The sequence below is a fragment of the Urocitellus parryii genome, chromosome 9 (assembly GCF_045843805.1).
Source record: "Urocitellus parryii isolate mUroPar1 chromosome 9, mUroPar1.hap1, whole genome shotgun sequence".
NCBI lineage: Eukaryota > Metazoa > Chordata > Mammalia > Rodentia > Sciuridae > Urocitellus > Urocitellus parryii.
The window spans coordinates 86,463,531-86,489,325 of NC_135539.1; the positions used below are offsets into that span (position 1 = coordinate 86,463,531).

The 25,795-nt window shown below is 45.5% G+C and overlaps 1 protein-coding gene across 2 annotated transcripts in view; it reads left to right on the forward strand.

Annotated features, from left to right (window-relative positions):
* Window positions 1–4,305: 4,305 nt before the first annotated feature.
* Nup133 (nucleoporin 133) overlaps window positions 4,306–25,795 on the forward strand; it is a 50,073-nt gene continuing 28,583 nt past the window's right edge. The window contains exons 1-12 of one of the 2 annotated variants that reach the window (XM_026412927.2): window positions 4,306–4,555; window positions 9,132–9,250; window positions 11,447–11,550; window positions 13,237–13,344; window positions 14,598–14,732; window positions 15,581–15,751; window positions 17,083–17,238; window positions 17,502–17,572; window positions 20,187–20,334; window positions 22,579–22,726; window positions 23,719–23,876; window positions 25,392–25,483. In XM_026412927.2, the coding sequence (XP_026268712.2) occupies window positions 4,374–4,555; window positions 9,132–9,250; window positions 11,447–11,550; window positions 13,237–13,344; window positions 14,598–14,732; window positions 15,581–15,751; window positions 17,083–17,238; window positions 17,502–17,572; window positions 20,187–20,334; window positions 22,579–22,726; window positions 23,719–23,876; window positions 25,392–25,483 (1,592 nt within the window). In that variant the 5' untranslated portion in view covers window positions 4,306–4,373. The remainder of the gene's footprint in view (window positions 4,556–9,131; window positions 9,251–11,446; window positions 11,551–13,236; window positions 13,345–14,597; window positions 14,733–15,580; window positions 15,752–17,082; window positions 17,239–17,501; window positions 17,573–20,186; window positions 20,335–22,578; window positions 22,727–23,718; window positions 23,877–25,391; window positions 25,484–25,795) is intronic. The other variant, XM_026412936.2, reaches the window with a different exon arrangement.

Consider the following 25,795-nt stretch of genomic DNA (forward strand, 5'->3'; position numbering starts at 1 on the left):
CCCAGGAAATAATCACAAGTTAGACCATCATAAAATAGGCCAAACCCCTGGAAGTACACTCCTTATAAAGCAGGGCTCCATTTGGGGAAATCTTTTTGTCCCATAAAAATGCCAAGCTGATTAAAAAAACAAATAAAAACAAATATAAATGTTATAAAACAGTTAAGTACATAAATGAAAGATGTATGAAAACTACACTATCAGTATTCCTTTGGGGTGTTCTTTTGAACCTGAGGCATTGTGGAGTTTGCTCAACAAACCCTGAGCATCCACTTGAATAGATCCTCTGCCTGCACCTACCTCACAAAGCTAGTGCAGCGGTCAGCAAGCTGCCCGCTTACCTATGTGTTTATGACCTGCAAACTAAGGATGGTTCTTAGTTTTGAATGGTTGAAAAAAATCAAAAGAATAATATTTCAAAATACATTAAACATATAAGAAATTCAAATTTCAGTGGCAGTAAATAGAGTCTTGTTGGAACACAGCTGTACTTTTTTTTTTTTTTTAAAGAGAGAATTTTTGATATTTATTTTTCAGTTTTTGGCGGACACAACATCTTTGTATGTGGTGCTGAGAATCGAACCCGGGCCGCACGCATGCCAGGCGAGCGCGCTACCGCTTGAGCCACATCCCCAGCCCCTAGCTGTACTTTTCCATGTAGGAAAATCCATAGCTGCTTTGCCCTACAACGCAGAGGGGAGTGGCTGTGAGACCCCTAGGCCTGCAGGCTGAGATGCTGGATGAGAACTCTGCTGACCTCATACTGCGTTCTGCACTTCTGGAAGGACTTCTGTGCTGAAATTCAGCTATTTGGTGTCATTGCAATCCGGTGAGGGTCAGGTGAATGCCTGGAAGTGTCTGGGTGTGGATGATTTCCTGCCTTTCCATTTCAGCATCTGTTACCAGCCTGCTGAGAATGGGACCTGATGGTTCTACCCAACCTGCAGGCAACAGTTCTGGCTGCTTCCGGCTGCTGACTGCAGTGATCAGTACCACATATATCAATGTTTGATCTTCACTGCAAGGGCACAGAGCCGAGGCACATCTGTATGGGACCTGAGGCTGGGCCCTCACACAGAGCTGTCTGAACCAGCAAGGCATATTTCTCTTAACAAAAGTGGTGTAGACTACATGTGGAGGAAAAGATGCATGTTTTCTTCCCATTCTAGGTTCATGGCTGAGGCCCCTATAACGAAAGACAGATTTATAAGAGAAAAGCATACACTTTTATTTAATGCAAACTTTCTGTGACCTGGGAGCCTCAGGAAATGACCCAAAGACACGGGAACTCATGCGTTTGGGTTTTTTTTTTTTTTAAGTTGTCAATGGACCTTTGTTTTATTTATAGGTGGTGCTGAGAATCAAACCCAGTGCCTCACAGCTGCCAGACAAACTCTCTACCACTGAGCCACAACCCCAGCCCCATCATGCATTCTGAGACTTGGGTTTGATGAGCATGTTGGGCAAAGGCATGTAATACAGTGGGGACTACGGGGATTCTCGACAAGGCCTCTTGGTTCAGAGTCTTCCTTGTGTCCCTGTCTTCAGGGATATGGATGATCCTTTCCTCCAAGTACAGGAGGGCACCTCTTACAAGAGGGTCCTATGACTTGCCTCAGGGATAAGGGCAGGTCAGAGTGACTGTCCTTCTCTTCCTTGATGTCTTCTCTTTTTTTGGTACTGGGAACTGAACTCAGAGGTGCTTAATCACTGAGCCACATCCTCAGTCCTTTTTATTTTTTGTTATGAGATAGTCTTGCTAAGTTGATTGGGGCTTTGCTTAGTTGCTGAGGCTGGCCCTGAACTTGCAATCCTCCTGCCACAGCATCCCGAGCAGGAATTGCAGGCCTGGCCACTGTGCCCAGCGTCTGCTGTCTTAAGTGCCAAGGTGACATATTTTGGGTAGTGTGTCCTGAACCCCATCACTGCACAAACTGTTCTTTATTGTGTATATTTAAGGTGTGAAGCATGTTTTGACACACATACATGTGGTGAAATGATGGGTGAAATAGGGTCAAGCAAATAATTGTCACCTTCCATAGGTATGGTGCAAGAGCACCTAAAAACTCTTAGCATATTTTCAATGTTTCCTTGTAATACCCAGAGAAAGAGGAAATACTTGAAAGCAAGCTGCAAATTCAGGGGGGAAACTCAGGCGGGAGAAAGTAGAGCAAGGTGAGGTCAGGTGCCACACGTGCACAGATGGTTTTGGGGCTCTTATCTCCCAAATACCAATTTACTTAAGTGTTAGGATGGCCTTAGACCTGAGCCTAAGCAACTCCATTTTAAAAACTCCAGTTTGAAACGTGCAGTTTCACCAGGCACACCCACAGAACCCTCCAGTATGAACACAAACAAGTTACTTCCCCTCACCCTGATAAACAGAGTGAAGCCCCTGGCAGGCTGTCCTCATCTGATAAGAGGAAACCAAGAAGATCAAGGTGGAGACCACCAGACCAAATGTTTCTGACCCCAGGTTAAATGATGTGACTGAGATATCAGTGGTAGCTGATAAGGTTTGAAAGGAGGGTCAACCCCCCACCAAATTTAGTGTAAATAATTATAGAGCAAATTAACAGGGATTCAGCCAGCCCAAACAAGGATGCATTTGAGCTGGAAAGCCTGATGAGGACCTGACATCCCATCACTTGTCATCATTCTTCAGCCGCACGAGCAGCACACTAGCTTCATACTAGAGGTTCGAAACATAGAAATTAACTAGTGAGATCAAATTAAAGACACATAACTCTCAATTTACCTTTTTCTTGCCCAGCTCAGAGGCGGCTTCCCCCAGCTCTTGCCTTTAGCCACCTGATGGCGGTGGCGAGGTTTACACAAGAGACCAGCAAGAGAGAAAGAGGCACGCCAGAGAGTGAGCTTTTATTGGGGAACAAAAAATTCAGCAGAAAATTCCATCCAATGAAGGTCAAGGGGGATGGCATTCCAGGGTCAGGGTCAGTGACTGGTTTTCAGGTCAATGGTCAGTCACACCCCCACACGACAAGCCCTAGCACCTGGGAAGGGTGGGGAAAAGCTCTGACACAGCTTGTCTGAGCGCCTCACTTCTAGCCAGGGAGGTAGCTAGATCACGTGGGAGAAAGGCTTCCCACAATCATTTCCTGAGCCTTTCTGTGATCCTCACCTCTCTCAAACTCTACCGCCTAGTCTGGACAATGGTGAGAGCTGCAACTTCTCCCTACCATCCTCTCTCCTGAATGGCGGTCCACTCCACGCCAGGAAAAGTCTGCCTTGGTTCTGGACCTGATCACTGCGATCTGAGCGAGTGTGCATCTGCTATACATAAAGTCTAAGGCTTAAGACTTTTGAACTTAGCATGCAGAGGAAATGTCTGTCATTAGCCTATCATGATTAAGTGTGTTTTACAGTGCTTAGAACTAATCTATAATTGTTTGCTGTGAATTGATTATGTCTATTGCAGTGCTTAAGGATTGTTGTTTTCTTGATTAAGAACCTAGAGTGAAATTATATTGAGTAATTTGAATGAATAAAGCATTGAAAGGGGAAGAAGCCCGTGGACATTCTTTATTTCTCCCCTTAACTGCATACCTGCAATTTTGCCCCCTCAGACATTAAGCCATTCCCTTATTTCAAGATGAACGTCTACTAAATATCTGTTGGGTGTGCACGAATGTATCAAAGTCAAATGTCTTCTGTCAAAACACTTGAATGTAGCTACTTGCGAGTTAGCTATGAACACAAAACTATTATGCAGAATAAAAATACCAGTCTGTGTACAGGAGCATAAAGGGACCTCCAGGTTTTCCTGGGACGCAGCACTGAAGGAAGGGGCTGCTGGGCCAAGTAGGAGGGCAGGCAACCCCGGAACAGAAATGTGAAGGGCAGAGGGTTTCAATTTCTAGAAAGGTAAGGGAGGAATGGTGGATGGGCAGGCGTGGCAAAGCCGGCCAGTCAGATCAAAGCAGCTCAACAACCTGCGGCTGGTGGTCAGCCGCCAGAGTCCGTCCCAGAGTAGCGTAGGCCTGCCCCAGTGCACCTGCTAGCGTGTGGAGGGCCGGAGGGAGCGAGATCAGGCCAAAGGGAGCGAGATCAGGCCAGAGCCCCTGCCCACGATTCGCGCTGCAGCACTAGCGGTAATCACCACTCACCCAACCCGCTCCGACCACGCCCTGCGCCTGGGCGCAACGTTTGACGTACTTTCTACGCGCCTTTAGCCCCCGCTCTGATCACGCCCCGCGGCTTAGTGATGATGTAATTTTCACGCGCCTTCCGGCCCCTCCGACCACGCCCGTGGCGTTTTGACGTCATCTCCCCGCGCCTTCCGGCGCTAGGGCTTTCAAGTTGTGGACGCGGGAGAACCGTGCTTGTTTCGGTCGTCGCTGTTCCCTGCGGCCATGTTCCCGGCCGTCCCTTCACTGCGGACCCCGGGTCCAGGGTCCCGAAGGGGCCCGCTGGCCGGTGTCGGGTCGGGCTCCACACCCCGTGCGACGAGCAGGAGGGGCCTGTCCATGGGCTCTGGGGTCGGCAGCCCCGGGCTCTTCTCGCCCGCAGGCCGGCGGAGCTCGCTCAGCTCACGGTGAGTGGCGGCGCCTGGGAGGTGGCCCGCCTTGTTCTTGCCGTTGTTTCAGCTCCGTTTTGGTTGTCGCTTGAGTCCTAAGTTTGCACTTTTCGTGTGTCAGAAGACAAAAGTGCAACAAATTTAGTTGCAGTTCTGATTGACTTTTATTTGCGATTCGTGAGTCCGCGCAGCCTCCATTCTTCAACATAGGAAGGGAGCCTACAGTAGCACAGTAGAGGGTCTCTTAAGGCGGAAAGAAGGAAGCAGCGCAATAGGAAAGGTTGACGGGTATCATCAGGTTACTCTTTTGCGCGTTAAAGCAAAGAGGATTTCTTTATAATACTCAGACTCGAATCTCTCATTCTCAGGAAAAACTCATGGGTTGGGGATCTGCCCGCCCTTAAAGCTTCAGCTTGTGAGACTCCATTTCGGTGTGGTCTAGTCTTTGGGGCCTGGTGCAGGAGCTCAGTACAAAACGGCGGCTTTCCATCATTTTTGTTTAACAATTCCCACCGTTTGGTCAGGAACTCAGTTAGGTGAAAGTAGGAACAACACTAAGGGTGTGGCGCTACTTTGTTACGTTATTTTGGTGTCCAGTTTTCGACACATCATTCATAGGTTACCATGTCCCTGTGATCACCAGTTCCTTCAGGTTTTTTGTCATTCTAGCTGAAGAGAAATCATTTGACATTTGATGGATGGCTGCATGCAGATGGAGAGAAGGTAGTGTACCAGGAAGACTGCTGTTAGGACTGGAAGATAATACCAAAAAATGTGGAATATGCTTTTTACTAGGGTCCACATGAACCAAACCAACTAAAGTCAACTAGATCACAGAATGAGCCAAATGAGTCATTTTAACCAAGTAGCCTGTTCAATTCCTTCCTTCCTTCTTTCTTTGTAACTGAATCTACTATATCTGATGTATTTATCCATGTGCAACAAGAAGTGTTTGTGACTGCACAGATTCCTCCTTGTTTAGCAAGTAGGTAGCAAAGATTCTTTTATCTAGCATTCCATGACCAACTTAAATTAAAGCAGAGAGTGAGAACAAGTGGGTCTATAAGTCTAACTATAAAGGAACCACTAGTACAATTTTCAGAGATACTTAAAAAAGTGCTGCTAAAGTTACCTGCTAGGTGGACTAAAGTCTCTTAAGGCATGTATAGATTTGGGGTGAACTTGACCTGCTGTCACTTTACCACAGTAGCCACTGAATGAAATTCTAGTTACAGGATTATCCTGCCAAGTGAATGAGGTAGGCATAAGCAAGGAAAAGTCGGAAGAGATCAGCACCTCATTATTGTGGGAAGTCTTGTTCCCATGTCTTGGGAAAAGCTGTTCACAGCATGAAGTCATCAACTTCTTATCTGGTTTGCCTTTGAATGTCTCTGGTTATGGTTTTGTGGCTTGGTGAACTCATGTCAAGCATGAAATTTATCCCTTGAAGCTTTCTAGCTTTAGTTTACAAGGCTTCAAGAACAGAGGAATTTTGTTCTTAGTGATTCCATGATTTCATGGATTGGAGGAATCTAGAAAATTCAGAATCTTGTTCAGTCTACAGACAGATAATAAAAACTCGACAACAGTGAACAGGACTGATCTAATAACAAGTGTATTGGAGTTTTTCTCCAAAAAATGATTTTTCTCTCTACAGTCACCCCATTCCCACTGCAGGTGTGGGGCCAGTCAATCTCATCAGACTTGGCCAGACTGTTTAGATCAGGTCTCTAAGGATTTTTGTGATTGACCACATAGACACTTTTTAAGTTTGCTCTGCTGGAACTTTTGGTAAGGAGTCTGATTGGACTTGGCAAACCTCGGGGTTAGGTGTACCACACCAAGGTACACTTCTGTGTACACCCTCAAATGGGATATCCCACGGACTTAGTGATAGAACCAGTATTTCCAATATACCCTCCCATAAAGAGCAGATTTTAACTGAACTTATATAAATAATTATATTGCCATAAAAACAAGAAAATTCTTGAATAGTTTTCCCAAATTTTAAGGGATCAAGTTGGCAGAAAGAGCAGGAAAGTAGGCAGAAAAAGTAATTCTTGTTCTACTTGAACTTGGGATCATCTCTATCTTCACTAGGATTTTGGAAGTTCTTACCCAGTTCTATGATATGACGTAAATGCTGTCAGAGTCCTTTTTATGACTCTGCTTGAAGAAGAAGCAGTTTTTGACTGTGGCTGATGCCCAGTGCTTTGCAGCAGAATCGATATCTCTGCCTTGGGTAGCAGAGACTTAGAATAGATGTGGTTAAAATCTGATGAGAATCACCATAGCCAGCAGCCAGCCAGGAAATGTACTTCCATGGCCTGGAACACTTTAACATGACCACAGTTGTGATTGATGGCATGGTAGATTTCAAGGACTCATATAGTTTTTGAAACGGTCATATCAGTAACTATCCTTAAGTATAAATTTTTAATTTTTGTTCTTTTTAGTTATACCTGAATGACAGTAGAGTGTATTTTGACATACATACATGGAATATAACTTTGCATTTTTGTGGTTGTACATGATGGGGAGTTATATTGGTTGTGTATTCATATATGAACACAGGAAAATTATGTCCGAAGTCATCTATTCTTTTCCATTTCCATCCCCCCTTCCTTCCCGAGACTCTTCTCTGTCCAATCTGGGAAAGCTCCTTTCCCCTACCATTGTCGGTATCCAATATCCCTTAAGTATATCTTGAAGATTGAGCATCATTTATTATTTGACAGTGATTCTCATATAACTTAACATTACCTAAGCCTAATTAGCTGGGCGAAGTGGTGCACACTATAATCCCAGCAGCTCTGGAGGCTGAGGCAGGAGGATCACAAGTTCAAAGCCAGTCTCAGCAGCTCAGCAAGACTCTGTCTCTTAAAAATTTTTTTTTAAAAATAGGGGGCTGGGGATGTGGCTAGGTGCCCCTTGGTTCAATCCCTGGTACCCCTGCCCCCACCCCGCTGCCCAAAAAAAAGCCTAAATAATCTTTTTTTCTTCACAGTACTTGGGATAAACCCTATGGGTGTTCTGCCACTGAACTACATCTACAACCCTTTAAAAAATTTTAAATTGTTCAGTCTGATCTCAAACTTATGATCCTCCTGCTTCAGTCTTCCAAATTGCTGGGATTAGAAAGGTGTGCCACTATGCCAGCACCATCTGTCTTACAGGATGAGAAACACATGTTTTTTATGGCTTTCTTGAGACACAACTGGAAAATCCCAAAGTTAATTCAAGGTCAAAAAGATCTAATTTAGAGTTTGATTTTGGAAAGTTTGTCAAAAATGTCGAAAGGCTTAAATTTCTTAGTCATCTGTTTAGTCAGTGTCAAAAAATTATTTTAAAGGCACGTACAAAAGGTTACATAAGGGGCTGGGGATGTGGCTCAGCGGCAGCGCGCTCGCCTGGCATGCGTGCGGCCCGGGTTCGATCCTCAGCACCACATACCAACAAAGATGTTGTGTCCGCCGAGAACTAACTAAATAAATAAATAAACATTAAAAAAAAAATTCTCTCAAAAGGTTACATAATTGTGAGCAAAAACTTAGTTCATTTCAAATATTAAGAAGACTCCCCTTTGTTAATAAACAAAGACCAAATAGAAGACAACATGAAATACAAATTGTCTTGAATGAAACTAAATATGTTTCCTAAACCTTTCCCATTCTCAGATCAATAGTGTAAGAAAATTTCATTGGTTTAATAGAGGAGACCAAATTCTGCTTTTGCCTATGTGCACTGCTAGTATTCACACTCATCAAATCTGAGAGAGCAATCATCTCGTCTCAGCCAACAATGACCACACATCAGGGAGGAGGTCCACGGCTTCCTGGGCTCTTCTCACCCACCCATTTCTGTCCTGCGCACCCCTCTCTTCTTCAACAATCAGCCACTCCCCATCAAAACAGAAAGGATACACCTCAAGTCATACCTCAGAGCTTCACTTAATTACAAACGTGCTTCCCTTGCATGTAGAGTTGTTCCTTTTATTATTTTAAGTTATTATATAGAAAGTAGAATTTTTAGTGCTTAGTAACTTTAATTGCTAGTGAGAGCCCAGGAATAAGTTCATCATACACCAGCATTTTATGAGCATACATTTTATAGCTTCTACATTCACAGGCGTACAGGACAGTTTTTCCTTGCGATAGGACACATTACTAACAGACTCAATTTTTAATTTCTTTGTAATAAGAAGCCTAAACTGATGAATATAAATGTTCAGCAATTTATGTTTTAGTATTTCATCTTATTTGAAAAGTTCTAGGTATTCAGTGAATAGAAGCCAAGAGAGAACATCACAGGGATGGGGTTGTGTTGCTCTTACAGTGACTTCTCTGGACCCTCGTTGGGGGCATGTGGCTCTCACAGTAATTACTGAGCATTACTGGTTGAGCCAGGGGTCCCTAAATCCTGTCAGCCCTTTTTTGAATGAAAAGTACATTTACTCACACAGTATGCACTTGCCAGTGTTTAAGCTCACTTCCTTATTTATCAAGATCCTTTCATCACTTAAATACATATTTAAACACTAGGGTAGCGAAAAGTTCTAAGTGACAAGTGAAGTAATGTGGTCTCTTCTCTTTAGAGGAACACCTACACGGGCATTCTCACACCACTCCGTAACCGAGTCTGTGAACTACGATGTGAAGACGTTCGGATCATCTCTCCCTGTTAAGGTCATGGAGGCCCTGACCCTGGCAGAGGGTAGGTGTTTCCCTCCACTCACCTGTCAACATCTGTGAGCGAAGCAGGCCTCTTGGGTGGATGGACCTGCGGGAGGGTAGAGCATCTGACTGGTTCTTTGCTTCAGTCCAGACACATGATGTATTCGAGAAACAGGGCATCATTCTGACACTATCACATTTAAGTCCAGTGGTTTTAAGTACTGTGCAGAATTCAGTCACATTTCAAAAACTGATCAGATATATGGAATTTAGCTTTAAAAGCAACTTCCAAAACTAGTGCAGTATGTTCAGGTCACACTCCATTTCTGGGTCCTTTGTGGTGTCCCAGAGGCTGTGTGTACAATGGCATGGAATTACCAGTGTAGAGTGATCTCAGAAGGTTCTGTTGGCTGAGATTCATTGTAGAAGTTCAGAAGGTGTGGTCAACACAAAATTGGAAGAGCAACATTAAAGAGTGAGGAATTGGGCTAGGCATGGTCGTGCATGCCCATAAACCTAGCAATTTGGCAGATTGAGGCAGGAGGATGGCAAGGTTGAGGCCAGCCTGGGCACCTTAATGGAACTCTGTCTCAAAGTGAAAAATAACAGGGCTGGGGATGTAGCTCAATGGTAGAGTGTTCCGGGATTCAGTCTCTAGCAGAGTGGGACTTGCAAATTAGACTGCTCTCTGTACATACCTAAGTCGGACCCCTTGACTCTGGCTTTTCTGAAAGTGTTTTTCATATTGCAGCTTGTTACTGAAATCAGTTTAGTAGTTCACAGCTAGCATTAAAAACAACAACAAAAAAAAAAATAGAAGAGAATCACGGTATCAGAGTACATTACAGTGTAAGTAATTTTGTGTATCGCTTACTGTGAATAACATTAGAGTTTTCAGTATACTCCATTCTTGCTAAGCATGATGGCACACATCTGTCATCCCAGTGACTTGGGAGGCTGAGGCAGTAGGACCACACATTTGAGGCCAGGCTCAGCAACTTAGTGAAACTCTCAACAACTTCGTGAGACCCTGTCTTAAAATAAAAAGGACTGGAGATGTGACTCAGTTTTTAAGCACCCCTGGTTTCAAGCCCTGGTACTGAAATATGTAATATATATTATTATATGTATTACTCCATTCTAAAGGAAGGGATGTTTCTCATGGATTTGAACTTGCATATCTGGCTTCCAATCCTGGGGATAGTTTTTAGACTACTAAACTACTAACCTCTATTATATGGTGCTCTGCTTTAAATATACTTTTCTTTTCCCCTGAAAATCTTCAGCTTGCATTGCATTAAATCTTTGAACACACTGCTTATCCATGCTACCAACTTGTTGATAACAAACAACACTGGCCTCAAATCTAGGCATTCAGAGGAGCCAGTCCTGGAAATGAGCATGTGTACACTGAGAGGTGTAAACTCTAGGCTCCTCCTGTGGATGATGCCCAGGGCCAGTGTTGAATCAGGCCATGGAGGCTTGCCACCACAAGCCTGGAGTTTTGAGTGCGTTAATAAAAAGGGCTTCCTGAGCAGGCAGAAGCTCAAGTTCAGCAGAGCCCCAGCACAGCCTGGGTATGCTCCGACATTTTAGCTTATAAGTTGTGGATGCCTCAGGTTCCCCCACCTTAACTCAAAGAGCAGAATTCAAACTAGTGCCATTTCCAGGGCCATCAGTCCCTTTGTGGAGGCCTGGCATCTGTGCGGAAGGTGCCGCAGGTTTGTCCTGTCTGTAGGGAATGCCCTTGGCTCCATGTGGTGGGACCTGCATCCTACTTCCAGGGGCTCTGATTTGAAAAGCATGTTCTTTTGAAGGAATGTGATACTTTTTTTTCCTTGAAATGTTTTTCATAGTTAATGACGGGGTTATTAAATAAAAAATGTATTGCTTTTCAGTTAAATTATGAATTCAGCTAAATATTTCTAATAGAAAGTAGGGATATTTACTTATAACAAAAATCATAAACCTAGGCCCAAAATGCAGTTGTTGCCTTTATGTATATTCTAAAGGCAAATATCAAAGTTAAAAGATCTCTTGCTTAGAAGTCAGTGATTCTTGAATATTCAGGAGCATTCCTGGTTGTCCGTTGATCTCCTGTTGTTGGTTATCTCCTGTGTGTTTCTGTTGTCGGTTGATCTTGTGAAATGAGGCGGTGGCCGTTGTGGCACAGGAAATGTTGATCAGCTTTCCTCATTTGGGATTTAAGGTTGATTGCATCCTTGTTTCTCCACAGTTGATGACCAGCTGTCTGTTCACATAGATGAAGGTGGCTGGGCTTGCCTAGTCAGCAAAGAGAAACTGCTTGTTTGGAAGATTACTCTGTCACCTGTCACCAAGGTAAAGGGGAGTACTGGTGGGTTGTTTGTTTCTATCCTAGGTCTTCAGAGTTGGTGGAGGATGGTTGTCTGTGCCTATGTGGGTTTCAGGGATTTGTGTATGAAATGCTGAGTGCACATCACATTTGTGTCCTGGGAAAAAAGTGTTCTTTCAGTAATTTTAAAATTGAAGTCTGTAATTTTATTCTCTCCCCAAAGACCCACCCTAACCAAATAAAGTGAACATGGCCTCAAGTTGTTACTGTCCTCCTAGTAAAGAGTAAGCTCCGCACAGGTCTCTGGGCCTTCCTCCACCTTGTTCCTCCAATTCCCAGTGTTCTCTCTGCTCTGCAGCTGGCTCAGGGTGCTTCGGCCTCAGCACAGTCTTGTGGGCTTTTAGCCTTTTTTTAGGAGAGGGGCTCCAGCTGTTTAGTGTGACCCCTTAGCTGCTAGGCTTCCCATCTTTCATGCCTTCCCAGGGTGCACAATTCCTTGCACTTCTTGTGCATGTTGCTCTGTGGGGTAGATGCTTACCACATTTCTTGGGAAAGTCAGTGGTCTGTGGAATGGTTCCTGTGTCCACAGAAGCACTGTCAACACAGCACACCTGTGCACTAATTTTAAGGAGAGTCACATTATTTACTTTCATAAAATCAGAGACATTGAAGTTAACAATGATGCCAGGGCTGGGGTGTGGCTCAGTGGTAGAGCACTCCCCAGCACGTGTGAAGCCCTGGGTTCCATCCTCAGCACCACATAAAAATAAATAAAACAAAGGTATTGTGTCCAACTAAAACTAAAAAATAAATATTAAACAAAACATGATGTCAGTCCATCTGCTTAGTGACGTCTGAGATTACGCTGCCCACATCAGCTAATGAGCTGAGGGTGCTTATTTTCAAGAAGATACAACAATATTTTGTTCAATCTACTGCAAGGTGCTTAATACAATAGGAAAAGTGAGACCCTTGCTAGGTGGCTTTCAGAGTGTGCTCCACAGTGTGGTCAGTGTCTGGTGTGGCGGCGGCTCACCTTTAGCAGCCTCTTCCTGCGCAGTGTCTCTGCCACCCCTCCTTACCGTATGTGTACTGGCCTCCGTGCTGCTGCCTAGAAGATGGCGCTTGTGATGAGTGTACATGATGGAGAGATCCCAGGGATGGTTCTGAGGCAGCAGGGGCTTTGATACTTGGCTCAAAGTCAAAGAGGCATTGTCAAGGCAACTTGGTTTAGTTACTTTTTGGTCAAGCAAATTTTATTTCTTTTTTTTTTTAACCTTTATTTATTTATTCATTTTTATGTGGTGCTGAGGATCGAACCCAAGACCTCGCATGCGCTAGGCAAGCGCTCTACCACTGAGCCACACCCCAGTTCCGGTCAAGCTAATTTTCAATGTCCAGCAAATCGCAGGAGCTTGGGAAAGGTTCATAGGAAGCTTCTCTTCACCTGAGGACTCTTATCCACAGGTCTGATCTAGAGCTGCATTGGTATTCAAGATTCAGCCTAGATCTTACTTGTCTCAATTCTGTGAATGTTGTTAAATTCCTGTAGCCTGATCAAAAAGAGCTGCAAAAGGACAGAATACTTGTAGAATGTTGTTTTCTAGCAACAAATCAGAATCTGCAATATGCAGAGAAAGGAAATAGAAAAATCATTTGCACAAAGACTTGGGTTTCATGCAAAAGGCTTTCTGTTTGTGTGTGGTCTCCAGTTATCTGTTTGCAAAGAACTCCAGCTGCCACCTAGCGATTTCCACTGGAGTGCCGACCTGGTGGCCCTGTCCTTCTCTGCTCCCTCAGGTGAAGCACATTCCATTCAGGTAGGTGACTTAAATGCTTATCGAAATGAGGGCATTCTGAATGAGGGACATCAAACCCAAATTTAAGACATTACTGTAATGTACAGAAATAAGACTGTGGCACTGACAAAGAGGTAGATGGTGGTGTGTAGAGCAGGGTGGAGAGTGCATTTTAGACCCACAGTGTGGAGCAGGACAGAGGGCACCTTCCAGACCCACTCAAGGACTGCACTAGTCTCTGACAAATGCAGAAGCACTTCAATGAAGGTCACTCAGTAAATAGTGTTGGAACAATTGGTAATCTGTTAATTTTAAAAAACAAGTTGCATGAAGATTAACTTGAAATGGATCATAGATCTAAATGTAAAATAGAAAATATTTTTAGAAAAAGAAAGGAGATAAATTGTCATGATCTGAGATTGGGCACAGTTTTTAGAAACTTCAAATCATGATCCTTTAAAGTAAAAAATTGGGAAAATTAATATTAAAATAAGATCAAAGTTAAAACTTTGCTTAAGACAAGAAAATGAAGAGACAAGCTACAGACAGACAATATTCGTAGATCATACATCCAAGAAAGAAATTATGTCCAGAATATAAAAAGAGGTCTTAAAGCTGGATAAGAAAACAGTGCAGTTTAACAAGAGTCACTGGGGAGAAAACCAAACAGGCAGCACAGGTCTAGAATGAAACTTTCCAGGCAAGATGTGGGGTGGGACAGCCTCGAGGCTTCCCTTTCTCACGGGTCAAGGCTCGTACTATGGGCCCAGCAGTTCCATTCCTGTCTCTTCACCCTGGAGAAGTGAAAACTGAGGTCAAGGAGGAATACCACACAGGTGGCACAGCTGCTTCCTTTGTGATGTCCATTAGCAGGTGGCAGGGCAGCTGAAGGGGTACCTCCATGGTGGAGTGCTTCTCATCTCAGCAAATTGAGCCGGCAATGCCTATAGTGACCCAATGTGTCTGAGGTGGGAGACTGAGGAGCAGTCAGCGTCCTACTCTGTGATTTCAGCAAAAATGGGTTGCCAGGGGTTAGGGTGGGAAGGTGCTGCCACTTTGGGGAGGTGGGTGGGACTTTCTGGATCCTTACTGTGGCTAGCTATGCGAACCCACATAAGTGTTAGAATTGTTCCACGTAACAAAGGAAAGGCAGTTTTACTGCTCACTCACTTTAAAAGCAGTTTTAAGATAAAGAGTCCTTGCTCTGACTTCTTCAGCATTATCAGACTCTGCCTGTGAGGCCTCCTTGCTGACTATTGTGGCTTTGTTTCCAGGCCGTTGCTGTCATGGTTGCCACTAGAGAAGGGTCCCTCCGCTACTGGCCAAGTCTCGCTGGGGAGGACACCTACACAGAAACATGCGTGGACTTGGGAGGGGACAAGATCTGCAGGTTCCTCACGGCAGTCAAGGTGTGAAATGAGTGTTGCTTTATGTCTGGGGAGAGCTGTGAGCTGGGACTATGGCTCCTAAGCAGACGCACAGCAGGGACGGGACCCACAGGGGATGAGGAAGTTAGAATAGGAGTCTGCCACTGCACACTTGGTGGAGCGAGACCCCTCTAGGGGCTCTGAGGGCTGGTATTGGGTGGTGGTGAGTAGTGTTCACGTCTTTTAGAAGTGTATTATGATCTGAACGCTGTAAATAATGACTGCTGATGCCCAAAGCTTGACTTGTTTAACTTGCATTATGGTGAACCTATTATTTAAAAATCAAATTTAAAAAGAATTAACTGTTTTTCTGCTGCAAAAGTTTTTCTGTGTAGAATTTGTATTGTTGGTCAGAAGGGCTGGAGGTGTAACTATTGGTAGAATGCTCGCCTAGCATGGGTTCAGTCCCTGGTATCACCAAGATAATCATGTCATCGTATTGAACAGATTCTTAATTATGTCAGTAAAATAATGTTGTGCTTTTATTCGTTCTTTTAAATTTGTTTAAGGTGAGGATGATTTTTCTCTGCATCAAAGAGGTTTTTTTTGTTGTTTGTTTATTTTAGTGGTTCAGGGGATTGAACCCAGGGCCTCATTCATGGTAGACAAGTGCTCCACCACTGAGTGACATCTCCAGCTCTTTTTAGTTTTCATTTTGAAACAAGGTCTCACTAATTGCTAAGGCTGCCCTGGAGCTTGCCATCCTCCTTCCTCAGCCTCTCAAGTAGCTGGGTTTATAGCCTTTGCCACCTTACTTGGCTCCAAGTATTTTTTATTAGTTCTCTTCCTTTTGGTGGTGACACTTACCTAATCTCTCTGTTTGCTCACAGGGAGGAAGCTTCGTCTTGTCCTCTGCAGGGAGCCAGCTAATTCGGTTGATACCTGAAAGCTCGGGGAAGATCCATCAGCATGTCTTGCCACAGGGGCAAGGCGTGCTTTCAGGGATTGGTCGGAGGGTTTCCTCCCTTTTTGGAATTTTGTCTGCTAGTAGTGATCTCATGGTAAGTTTATAAAATGTCTGTTTTGGAAGCTCATTTCTTACCTGAAAGTTTCCTACGAAGTTGGTTTTGCCTCCATATGATTTTAAACTAGTTTGTAAATTTAAAATGTGTTTCATAAGGATTGAGTTGACGTTTTAAAATTACCGCAAGTATCCTCACTCTCATGACTGATGTTCTGACCCTGTTGGAAGTCCATACCTGTGCATAGCTGAGGAAGGGGAGATGGGAGCTGACACTGTGCAGTGTCTGCTCTCTGCCAAGGCTCTGTCATGTCGTGCCATCATTATGACAGCCTGTGAAGTAGAGGGCCTCCTCAGTGTGCCACGAGCGGCAGGGCTGGGGGCTGTGCCCAGGCTGCAGAGTCTGTGGTGGCTCCCCTGCCGGCATCTGCCCCCTACCCCCTGAAGTTATCTTCTTGCCGGTTGCTTTCCTCTCCTGCTTCCATGAGTTTCCTCTTTCCTCCCAACACTGGGGATGAAACCTGGTGCTCTACCGTGGAGCTACCTCTCCAGCCCTTTCTATTTTTTTTTTATTTTGAGACAGAGTCTTGCTAAATTTCCCAGGCTGACCTTGAACTAGAGAAATCTCCTTCCTCAGGCACCACCATGCTTAGTTCCTTGAGTGTTCTTCTTTAAAACAGAACATGTCTGAAAACAAATTTACCAGGTTCCTTCTCTGCCCTGGACCAAGTGTACAGAGCTCGTCTCTCGACTGTTCTGCTAAAGGCATCATCACTTCTTCAGTGACCACCCAGAACCCTGGTGCTTTCCTAGACTCTGTCTGCGTTGGGGCAAATTAAACGCTCCCCTCTGGGTCCCCTTCCATTCCTTTCTTCCTGGTGCTGACTTTAAGCCCCTGCACTTGGCAAGCTTTTCCCAAGCTGCTGGGCCAGGCCAGTGTACTTCTGAAGGTCCTGCCTGCCCCATTTAGAACCACGCTGGACACCCAGGTAAACCTCACACAGGGCTTGATGAGCACGTCTGTGCTTTTGCAGCTGCATGGCCATGTGTAGCCTTTCCTTCCTCCCTGCTATTGGTCCCCTAGGGCTCTGGGTTCAGAAGCCATTACATCTGCTCTGCTTACCAGAGCTACTGACCCACCTCCAGGACTTGGCTGTATCTTGCTATTTTTCAGATTTATTTTACAATTGAAGAGGACATCTTCCTGAAGGACCCTGTACTTCCACACCCCACTCTGCTCTCCAGGCCTGTGCCCCCACCTTGCTCTTGCTCCTCAGTCCATCATGAGCACTGATTGCTCAGCCATCCTGCACATGGGGTCTGAGGTCTCATTGGGCCCTTAGGAAGCATGACTTCTTTCCCTCTGTGCAGCTTGCAGGTGTTTTCTGGGACAGAGAAAGCTCCAGCTTCTACAGCCTCACCAGCTCAAATATCAGTAAATGGGAGTTGGATGAATCATCAGAAAAGCAGGCATACAGCTGGGATGTGCACCGAGCCCTGAAGGAGAACGTCACTGATGCTATCTGGGTAGGATGGCACTTCACGCCCATGGCTATACCAGCTCCTCCCTTCGCTATTTGAACACAGTTGGACGTTACAAGTGTAGGGTGCAGAATGGGGTATTTGTATCTCCATGGTGGGTGCTCATCAGTCGCTTGATGCATCAGTTTCCAGGTGTATGCACCACTCACGCAGCAGCTATGAGCTGCTTTATTAGGTGTCGGGGGCACAGAGGGAAAAGGAGTGCTTCTGGTGCTTGGGAAGCTTATGTTTTTGATATTTCCCCTTAGGGATCTGAAAGTAACTATGAAGCTATTAAAGAAGGGGTCAACATTCGGTATTTGGACTTGAAGCAAAACTGGTAAGCAATTAAATTGTCCTAAGAAAGATAGAAACAGTTTGGGAGATAAGCTGGTGGCTCTTCTAAAGCCAGCCTCCTACAGTCTGTGGAGCCTTCCTTCTCTGGGGGTCCACAGGACAGTAGTCCTCCAGCACAACCTGTCCACATCCAGCAATCCATCCTGCTCCTGCTTCTTAGAGTGGTGCCACAGCTTCTGCCTGTCCTATGGTTGTTGTCCTGCTGTGTGAGCTGGGCACTTAGACTTGCTGTGCTCCTCCTTGCAGTCTCTGAAAACATTGGAAAAGCCACCCGGGAGGTAAAGATGGTATTGCTTATTTTATCTCTGCAGGCATTTTAATTAAATATGGTTTATCTGTTTCCATTATCAGACTTGGAAATTTAGCACTGCTGCTTGGATATCCAAGTTCACCATGGGTTTCACTGTTCTCAGATTTGGAGGCAGAGGCTGGGAATGAGGAAGGGAGCATGCTCAGGAATTGCCGTCCTGGGGGCTCCTGCTCCCAGTGTGGTCCTCTGACACATCCTTGTGAGGCTTTGGAGACTGGCTCACCCCTTGATCTTCCTGCTCTCTTGAGCTCCACACAATGCAGATCTCACTCAGGCCCTTGGGGGTGGTGACCAGTATGCACAGGAAATTCCAGCCACGTGTGGGCTACTTCTGTTCCAGAGTGTTTTTCTTCCTCAGTGCTCTTGACACTTTTGATTTAGTGCTGTAGCCTGGTTTGTGTTTGCAGTGAGCAGGCTTATGAGTTCTTTTGTGAAGCTGTTGCAATAATAAAGCCTGTATATCTTCATTTCAGATATGAAGTTTGGATTTTTTTTAATCTTAAATTTATTACCTTACATATTCCCACATAACTTGTCAATTTTTACTGATGTACAAAATTGCAATTATCTTCCTGTCTTTGCTACCTGAAATAGCTTCAAGGTTTTTCAGATATGAAGCTTTTTTTCTCTCTTTTTATTTTTATGTATTTATTTTGGTTCGGGAAATCGAACTCAGGGGCATTCCACCACTGAGCCACATCCCCAGCCCTATTTGTATTTTATTTAGAGACAGGGTCTCACTGAGTTGCTTAGTGTCTCGCTTTTGCTGAGGCTGGCTTTGAACTCAGGGCCCTCCTGCCTCAGCCTCCCGAGCTACTGGGATTATAGGCGTCAGCCACCAAGCCTGGCAGATGAGAAGCTTTTTTTACTGGCATATAAGAAGCTTGTTTTACAACTATGTCAAAGAAAATTGGTCCTGGCCCCCCCTGCTAAGTGGACTAACTACCAGAGAGACTCCTGAGGCTCTGTTCTGTGAGACTTCACTCCAACCCCTCTCGTGTGGAAAGTTCTTTGGGCCCCATAGAACCCTGCCAGTATATCACAATTTTAAACTAGAATTCTTTAATTCTTTGAAAAGTTCTAGTGGATGTGGAGCGCAAGGGAGAACTGAGGACAGGTGCACGACGTGAAGTGCCACATTGTCTGGGTACTTGCCCCTGTTCTTGGGTGTGACTGTTCGTGGAGGGAGCTGGCCTCCCTGTTGGTATTTCTGAGGCTCCAGGGAAGGTTGCTGGCACTGCCACTGCCACTTGGTTTTTGGGAAAGGCTGGGATCAGAGAGCATTGCGTTGTCTGTTGGTGCAACATCTTTGGAGTAGTAAGAACAGCACACAACTTTAATGAGAACAAGGATTTTTTCACAGTATAGCAGCCTGGTGTTTCAATAACTTGTGCCTAAAATTAAAAGCAATGTTATTCCTCTGGACAAAGGCTAAGTTGTGAAGAACTGATTAGATTGCCGGTTGGCAGGCTTGTCCTGTGACGGGCTAGAGCGAAGCTGTTTGGGTTTGGGCCCTTGAGTCCTTACTGTAACATCTCTGCATTGAGTTTGTGGCATTGAGTTTGTCTCCCTGTGGTGCTTAAATCTGCTTCCCAGAACAACTTCTGTTACATTCTGGGCCTGAGCTCATTTTGGCCTGAGGACTATTCTGTGCCATTCCTGAATTAGGTGATGTGTTGATCCTTGATTTATTGAGGCAAGTTTATTGAGTCCTCATTTACATTTGGTAATATTTATCATTTTCTTCATTTTATCATTTTTAAAGTATGATTCTGAGTTGGCAACTGTGGCAGTCAACCACAATCTCAGTCAAGATATAAAACAGGACTGGGGCTCTGGGCAGTGGTGGAATGCTTGCTGAGCCTTGTGGAGCCTTGAATTTGATCCCCAGCACTGCAAAAGAGGGGGGTGGAAGGGAGGGAGGGAGAGAGGGAGAGGGAGAGGAACACTTCCATCACCCTCAAAAATTCCCTTCTGCCCTGGTGGTCATCAATCTGTTTTCTCCATAGCTTTGCCTCTTTAGAATTCCACATGATTGGATCATATGCTACACAGTCTTTTTGAGTTTGGCTACTTTCACTTAACATAATGCATTTGGGATTGATTTCTTGCATTGCTCAGTCATGTTCCATTTGCACACAGTTTATGGTGTGAGCATGTTTGGTTTTTCTCTTGGGTCAGGATCTGGGAGCAGAGATGCCAGGGTGCATGATGAGCATGTCTGAGTTAGTAAGAACCTTCCAGGCTGTTTCCCCAGAGGCTGCAGACTCTCTTTTTCCCTGGCTAGTGATGGGCTCCTGATTTTGGCAGCTGCGTGGCATCCTGCAGACAACCCCTGCCTGGTCTATTACTCCCTTGTGACAGTGGAAGATAATGGCTGCCAAATGTCAGATGCAATTACAGTAGAAGTCACTCAGTACAATCCACCTTTTCAGGTAAGTCAAGTTACAAAGTAGCTCAACACATTTGAGTGTTTTTCTAACCATTGAACACTTTTTGGGATCTTGTTCTCTGAGTTATATCTGTAGGTCTTGGAAATGCTCTCCAATATCACTATCTCATTGGCTTTTCTGTCTCAGCGTCCTTTTCCCCAACTGTGGCTAAGGGCTGAGAATGGAGGTACTGCAGGTAGTCTGTGACCCCTGCTGCAGCCCCATGTCATCATTTCTGTGTTGCTGAGTGGGCAGGAAGCACTAGTGCAAGGCAGGAGGAGGCCGAAGGTAGTGAGGCTTCATTCAGAGCTCCAGGGAGCCCTGGGGGTCCACAGAGGGCTTGTATTTCAGGCAGCAGCACGTGCGCTCCTCAGAGCTCACAAATGCCGCTGAGTTCCCCTTGCCCTCAGCTGCGTGTTCTCAGAGAAGCCTTCACAGCTGCACACCCTGCGTTCACCCGCTGCATTCTTCTAATTCTGTTAAGTCTTTTTCTCTGCATGACATTAATCGAATCCCACAAAAAAATCTTCTCTTTTTTTTTTTTTTTTTTTCTTTTTGGTACCCGGGATTGAACTCAGGGTCATGCAGTCTCTGAGCCACATCCCTGGCCTTATTTTGTGCCTTGCCATTGATGAGGCTTGCCGGGTTTCTGTTCTCACGACTAAAAGGCTCAGGGGTCACTCTAGTTAAACGGGGCTAACTGGGCTGCACGAAATAACCACACAAGAGACACAAATACCTTTTTCTTTGGGGTCGCTATAACGGCTCCTCTGACCTTAAGGGTCTGCAGAAAGAGAGAGAGCGAGATCAAGTGCTGACCCCTTTTATTGAGGAGAAGCTATTCAAATGAGGCAAGGGGTCAGGTTTCAGGGGGCTGAGTCTATCTTCATGATGTCCACTGTCAGCAGGTTGACTGACACCTGGGTAGGCTACACCCAAGGGCACAGTAAGGAGGGGACACACAAGGCACTTCCATGGAAGATTCTATCCTAAACAGGGCAAGGGGTTCTATTACAAAGGAACAGGTGAGCATAGCTTCACCCATGGGGCTGTAGCAAGACACACCCATTTCTGTGACTGAGTGCCTCAGCACCCAGCTGGGGAGTGTAACTCAGTCACCCATAAGGTTGGCCTCCCACAGAGGCTGGCTTTGGATTCACCATCCTCCTGCCTCAGCCTCCTGAGCTGCTGGGATTACAGGGGTGCACCACCAAGCCTGGCTCCTTTGTTCTTTTATTTCAAATGGAAATGAACGTTACCAAGTGTTTCTGTTTTACAAGAAAGGCATATTCATTGTTAGAAAAAATATTTCTGCTAGTACAAAGGGATATAAAGAGAACAATTTTAGAATAAAATAAATCCTAGGTTCCCACTTTAATGTAACATTTGTAACATAACTTCTTTAATGGCAGTTTATTGTTTTTAACATTTTCTAATTTTATCATTTAATTTGGTCTTTATTTCCATTTCTGGCTCTGGTTCTGTACATGAACAATTGGCTCAGTTTTCTTGTGCTTGACGTGCTTTTTGTTTTGTTTTATTTTATTTTGATGCTGGCCTTGAAGCCTTCATATGCCAAATGAGGTTGAGCTTCTATGTGATGTCTTGACAGTGAAAGAAGAGTCAGAACCTAAATGTTAACCAGGGATTATTTGTAAGGATTTCCCAATCCTACAATAAATAGTGTGGTGGGTTAATAAGCTTTGTTTTATCTCTCATATTTGTTGTGGGCATCACCTTGTAATTGGAATACTTGAAAACATTTTCTGAATTTGCTGATTACTTGCATCTCAGCCAATGACTGCTCTGACTGATATTTGTCCAAGTTTTGGGCTGCTGTATGTAGCAAGCACCCAAGGTTGCGTGAGTTACAAATAATAGAGAATTATACACACAGTGCTGGAAGTGGTCCATACCCAGGGTTTCTGGGCTGCCCTTGCTGCATCATCTTGTGGTAGGAGGGCAGGTGGGTTCACCAGGGCCCTGATCTCACTTCTGAGTAGCCCAAGGCCCCTCCTGACCCCTCACTTCGAGGGCAGGTTTTAACAGGAACTTGAAGGGTCCCAGGGTTGGGACCATCGATGTACAGAACTGTCCTGCTATGCTCTGCAGGTCATCTGATAGCCAGTGTTTGGGCTTTCACAAGGAGCCTGGTGAACTAGCCTGTCATTTCATGGGCTGCTTTCATAGGTATGCGATTATGAAATCATACAAACATGTACTTTTGTTTCTAAATTCTCCTTTCAGTCTGAAGACTTGGTCATGTGCGGGTTGATGGTCCCAGACTCTTCAAGCCAGACCGCCTACCTGTACACTGAGAACGCTGTCCACGTGTGCACCACTGGGACTGGGAAGTTTTCTCTCCCTCGAGAGAGAATCAGCTTCAATTCACAAGGTGCAGTAGAGGTCAGAGAAGGTGCAGCTGGCAGCTCTTGGTCAGCCTTGTGGTTCTCCCTCTCTCCCCACACGTTGCTTGGGCATAGTACCTCCAGGAGTCACTGAGACTTCATACTACATCTGGAGCAGCTGGAGTGATCTTCCTGAGAAACCACAAGAACAGTAGAATCCCCAGCCTGTTAACTTATGGAGAAAAATAGTTGTGTTTTCCCCAAGGGAAGAGACCAAGAAGGAAAGAGATGGCTCTTTTTTTTTTTTTTTTTTTTTTTAAAGAGAGAGTGAGAGAGGGGAGAGAGAGAGAGAATTTTCAATATTTATTTTCTAGTTCTCGGCGGACACAACATCTTTGTTGGTATGCGGTGCTGAGGATCGAACCCGGGCCGCACGCATGCCAGGCGAGCGCGCTACCGCTTGAGCCACATCCCCAGCCCAAGAGATGGCTCTTTAGGGAAGCCAACGCTTGTGCCAGTGAGGGTGGCTTGTATGAGTTGATGTTCTTTAAACCAGTCTGCCTAGAGCCCTGACTAGAGTCCAGATGCTGGACTCCTGCGTGGAGGCACCCACAGTGCAGGCAGGCCACAGCGACTCCCAGGTGATCCAGAGGGCCATGTGGAGGATGGAGCCTGTGGCTTAGTCCCAGGGCACCAGCAGCAGGTAGACGTGCTGAGGCCAGCAGGCCTAGCCCCGTCCAGTGGCTACACCAGGCAGAATCAGGCTGGAGGGCGCCACAGTGAAAGAGGCTGCTGTCTCAGCCTCCCAGAGGAAGTGCTCTTTTGAGCCCCTGCTGTCTTGCAGGGCTGGCTTTATCATCCTGAAGTGAGGGCACAGGGTCTGCTTCTTAAAGCAGTGACTGGTTCTTGGCCTTTGATTCTGGAGCTTAGAAGCCAAGTGCACAGTAGGGAGGAAGTGTGATGGTGCTACATGGCCACAGCTTCTGCCCCACGAGGTGGGCTCCACAAAACGTCCTGTCTGTGTGTGCTTTTCCCTCAGGAGATGGCATCCTGGGCGCGGGCTCCTGTGGCGGCATTCCCCTCCTGTTCTCTAGAAACAGCGGGCTGGTGTCCATCACTTGCAGGGAGAGTGTGTCCCTGCTGGCAGAAGAGCTGGAGGAGTCGTTGGCGTCTTCAGTTGCTGGACCAAGCAGTGATGTAATGTGGTTACCCATCCCATGTTGTCCATCAGGAAGCCAGACGTGTGTTAAGAAGCCTAGATGAGAACGTTCATTCTTTGATCTGCATCATGCCCCGGTCCTCCTTCCCAGAGCAGCTGCTTTTAAGTCTCTGCACTGTTCCTTCTGACACTTTTCCTCTGCACTTTCAAGCAGTATGTGTGTCTGCTGTCTCCCGCTTTGCCACCTTAGGGGTGAGGGTTCAGGTAACTTGTTTTTCCTCCTGTGCCGTGTCAGCACAGGACCTCTCATCATAGTGACATAGTGAACATGGCTTTTGGTTTCCTAAGCCTGGTAACATGCTAACTGCATCTCCTGCATCATAGGACTCTCTGTGGGTCTTGGAGGATGGAAAAGGGTCAGCTCATATTTGCTTACTTAAATGTCTGCATTTGTCACCCTACACCTTCCAGCAGCTCTGAAAAACGCTTCTCAGGGTACTTCTTTCCATGGTCAAATCTCAGGAAGCTGCATCTGCACAGCCACCACTCTCGGCTCCCCTGCACTATTCCTCAGCCGTTCACACCTGTCCCCACTCCACACAGGGTGGCTTGTCCCAGCACTGCCAATGCCCTCTGGTTTCTTCTTCCTGGGTAGTTAGACTCAGAGTTTGAGTTCAGATTGTGCTTATTTCTTTTTTGCTGGGATGAGTTTTAGGAGAGAGAGTGGGGTGAAAAACTCACTTTTCCCCTGTCATCTTGAAACCTGAGATACCTATCCTTTTCTGTGAAGTTTTTTTTTTTTTTAATCTTTTATAGGAGACTAAAAATATTTGGTATTGTTTTGGATATTTTCCATTTGAATTATATATGAAACATAAGCTATTTTGTAATTTAAAGTGATTTGATACAGTCTTTAGAGAAAGCAACATGCTCTCTTTTTTAAATGTTATATATATAATATTTAGCTGTAGGTGGACACATTACCTTTATTTTGTTTTATGTGGTACTGAGGATTGACCCCAGTGCCTCACATGTGCTAGGCAAGTGCTGTACCACTCACTGGGCCCCAGCCCAGTCCCAGCAAGCAACATTCTTAAGCTTTGTTTTGTGGTCCTGTGGTTATTTAATTTTATAACTAACTACCCACATGCTCAGTGGTGTGCATTAAGTGGAGCTGTGTGAGAGCAGACCTGTAGATGGTGTTGGTCTTGCTGAGCTCCCCAGGGAGTTTTGCTGAGGTTATGATCACTGAGCTGTCCACCTTCCTGCAGGACCTGGGGGGTTGGTCAGCACTGGCCATGTGTTTAAATGCCGATTACATCTACAATCTCTAGAGGGGTGTAGGGTATGTCAGGTGTGGAGATGTCAAGCATGGAAGAGTGAGCATGTATGTCAGGTGTAGGGGTGGGGGTGTGGTATGTTTGTCAGGTGTAGGGTGCCTCAAGCTTGGAGCACAGGCAGCAGTGTTGGGGCTTCAGGTGATCTGGTTCTTCCATCAGCCATCATGAATATTCTGGACCTTCACCTCTGAACTCTGGCTTGTGTCCTTGCAGAGCATGGTCTTTGAGACTACCATGAAGAATGGGACAGTAGCCCAGGAAGACAGGACCAAGCTGCTGAAAGCTGCTTTTCTGCAGTACTGCAGGTACGGTGTGTCTTCAAGACCAGGGCCATCCTGCTGCCAGCACTAGCTGTTGACCTTTGGTTTGGGATGGGAGCAACATGGAGGGTGGGGGCATCAGGAGGGTCGGTTTTCTTGAGCATTAGTGCTTTTGCCAGCAGTGGCTCTCAACTTGGGGTCACTGAACCTGGTGGACACAGAGGGCTCACTGGACAGGGCTTCCTGTGGAACATGCCCCCAACCTCCTGGAGAGCAGTTGTACTAAGACAGCTTGCTGGGGCTCCTTGAGTAGCAGGCAAGCAGAGGAGTTGTTGGCGGTGATGAGACTGGTCTTTG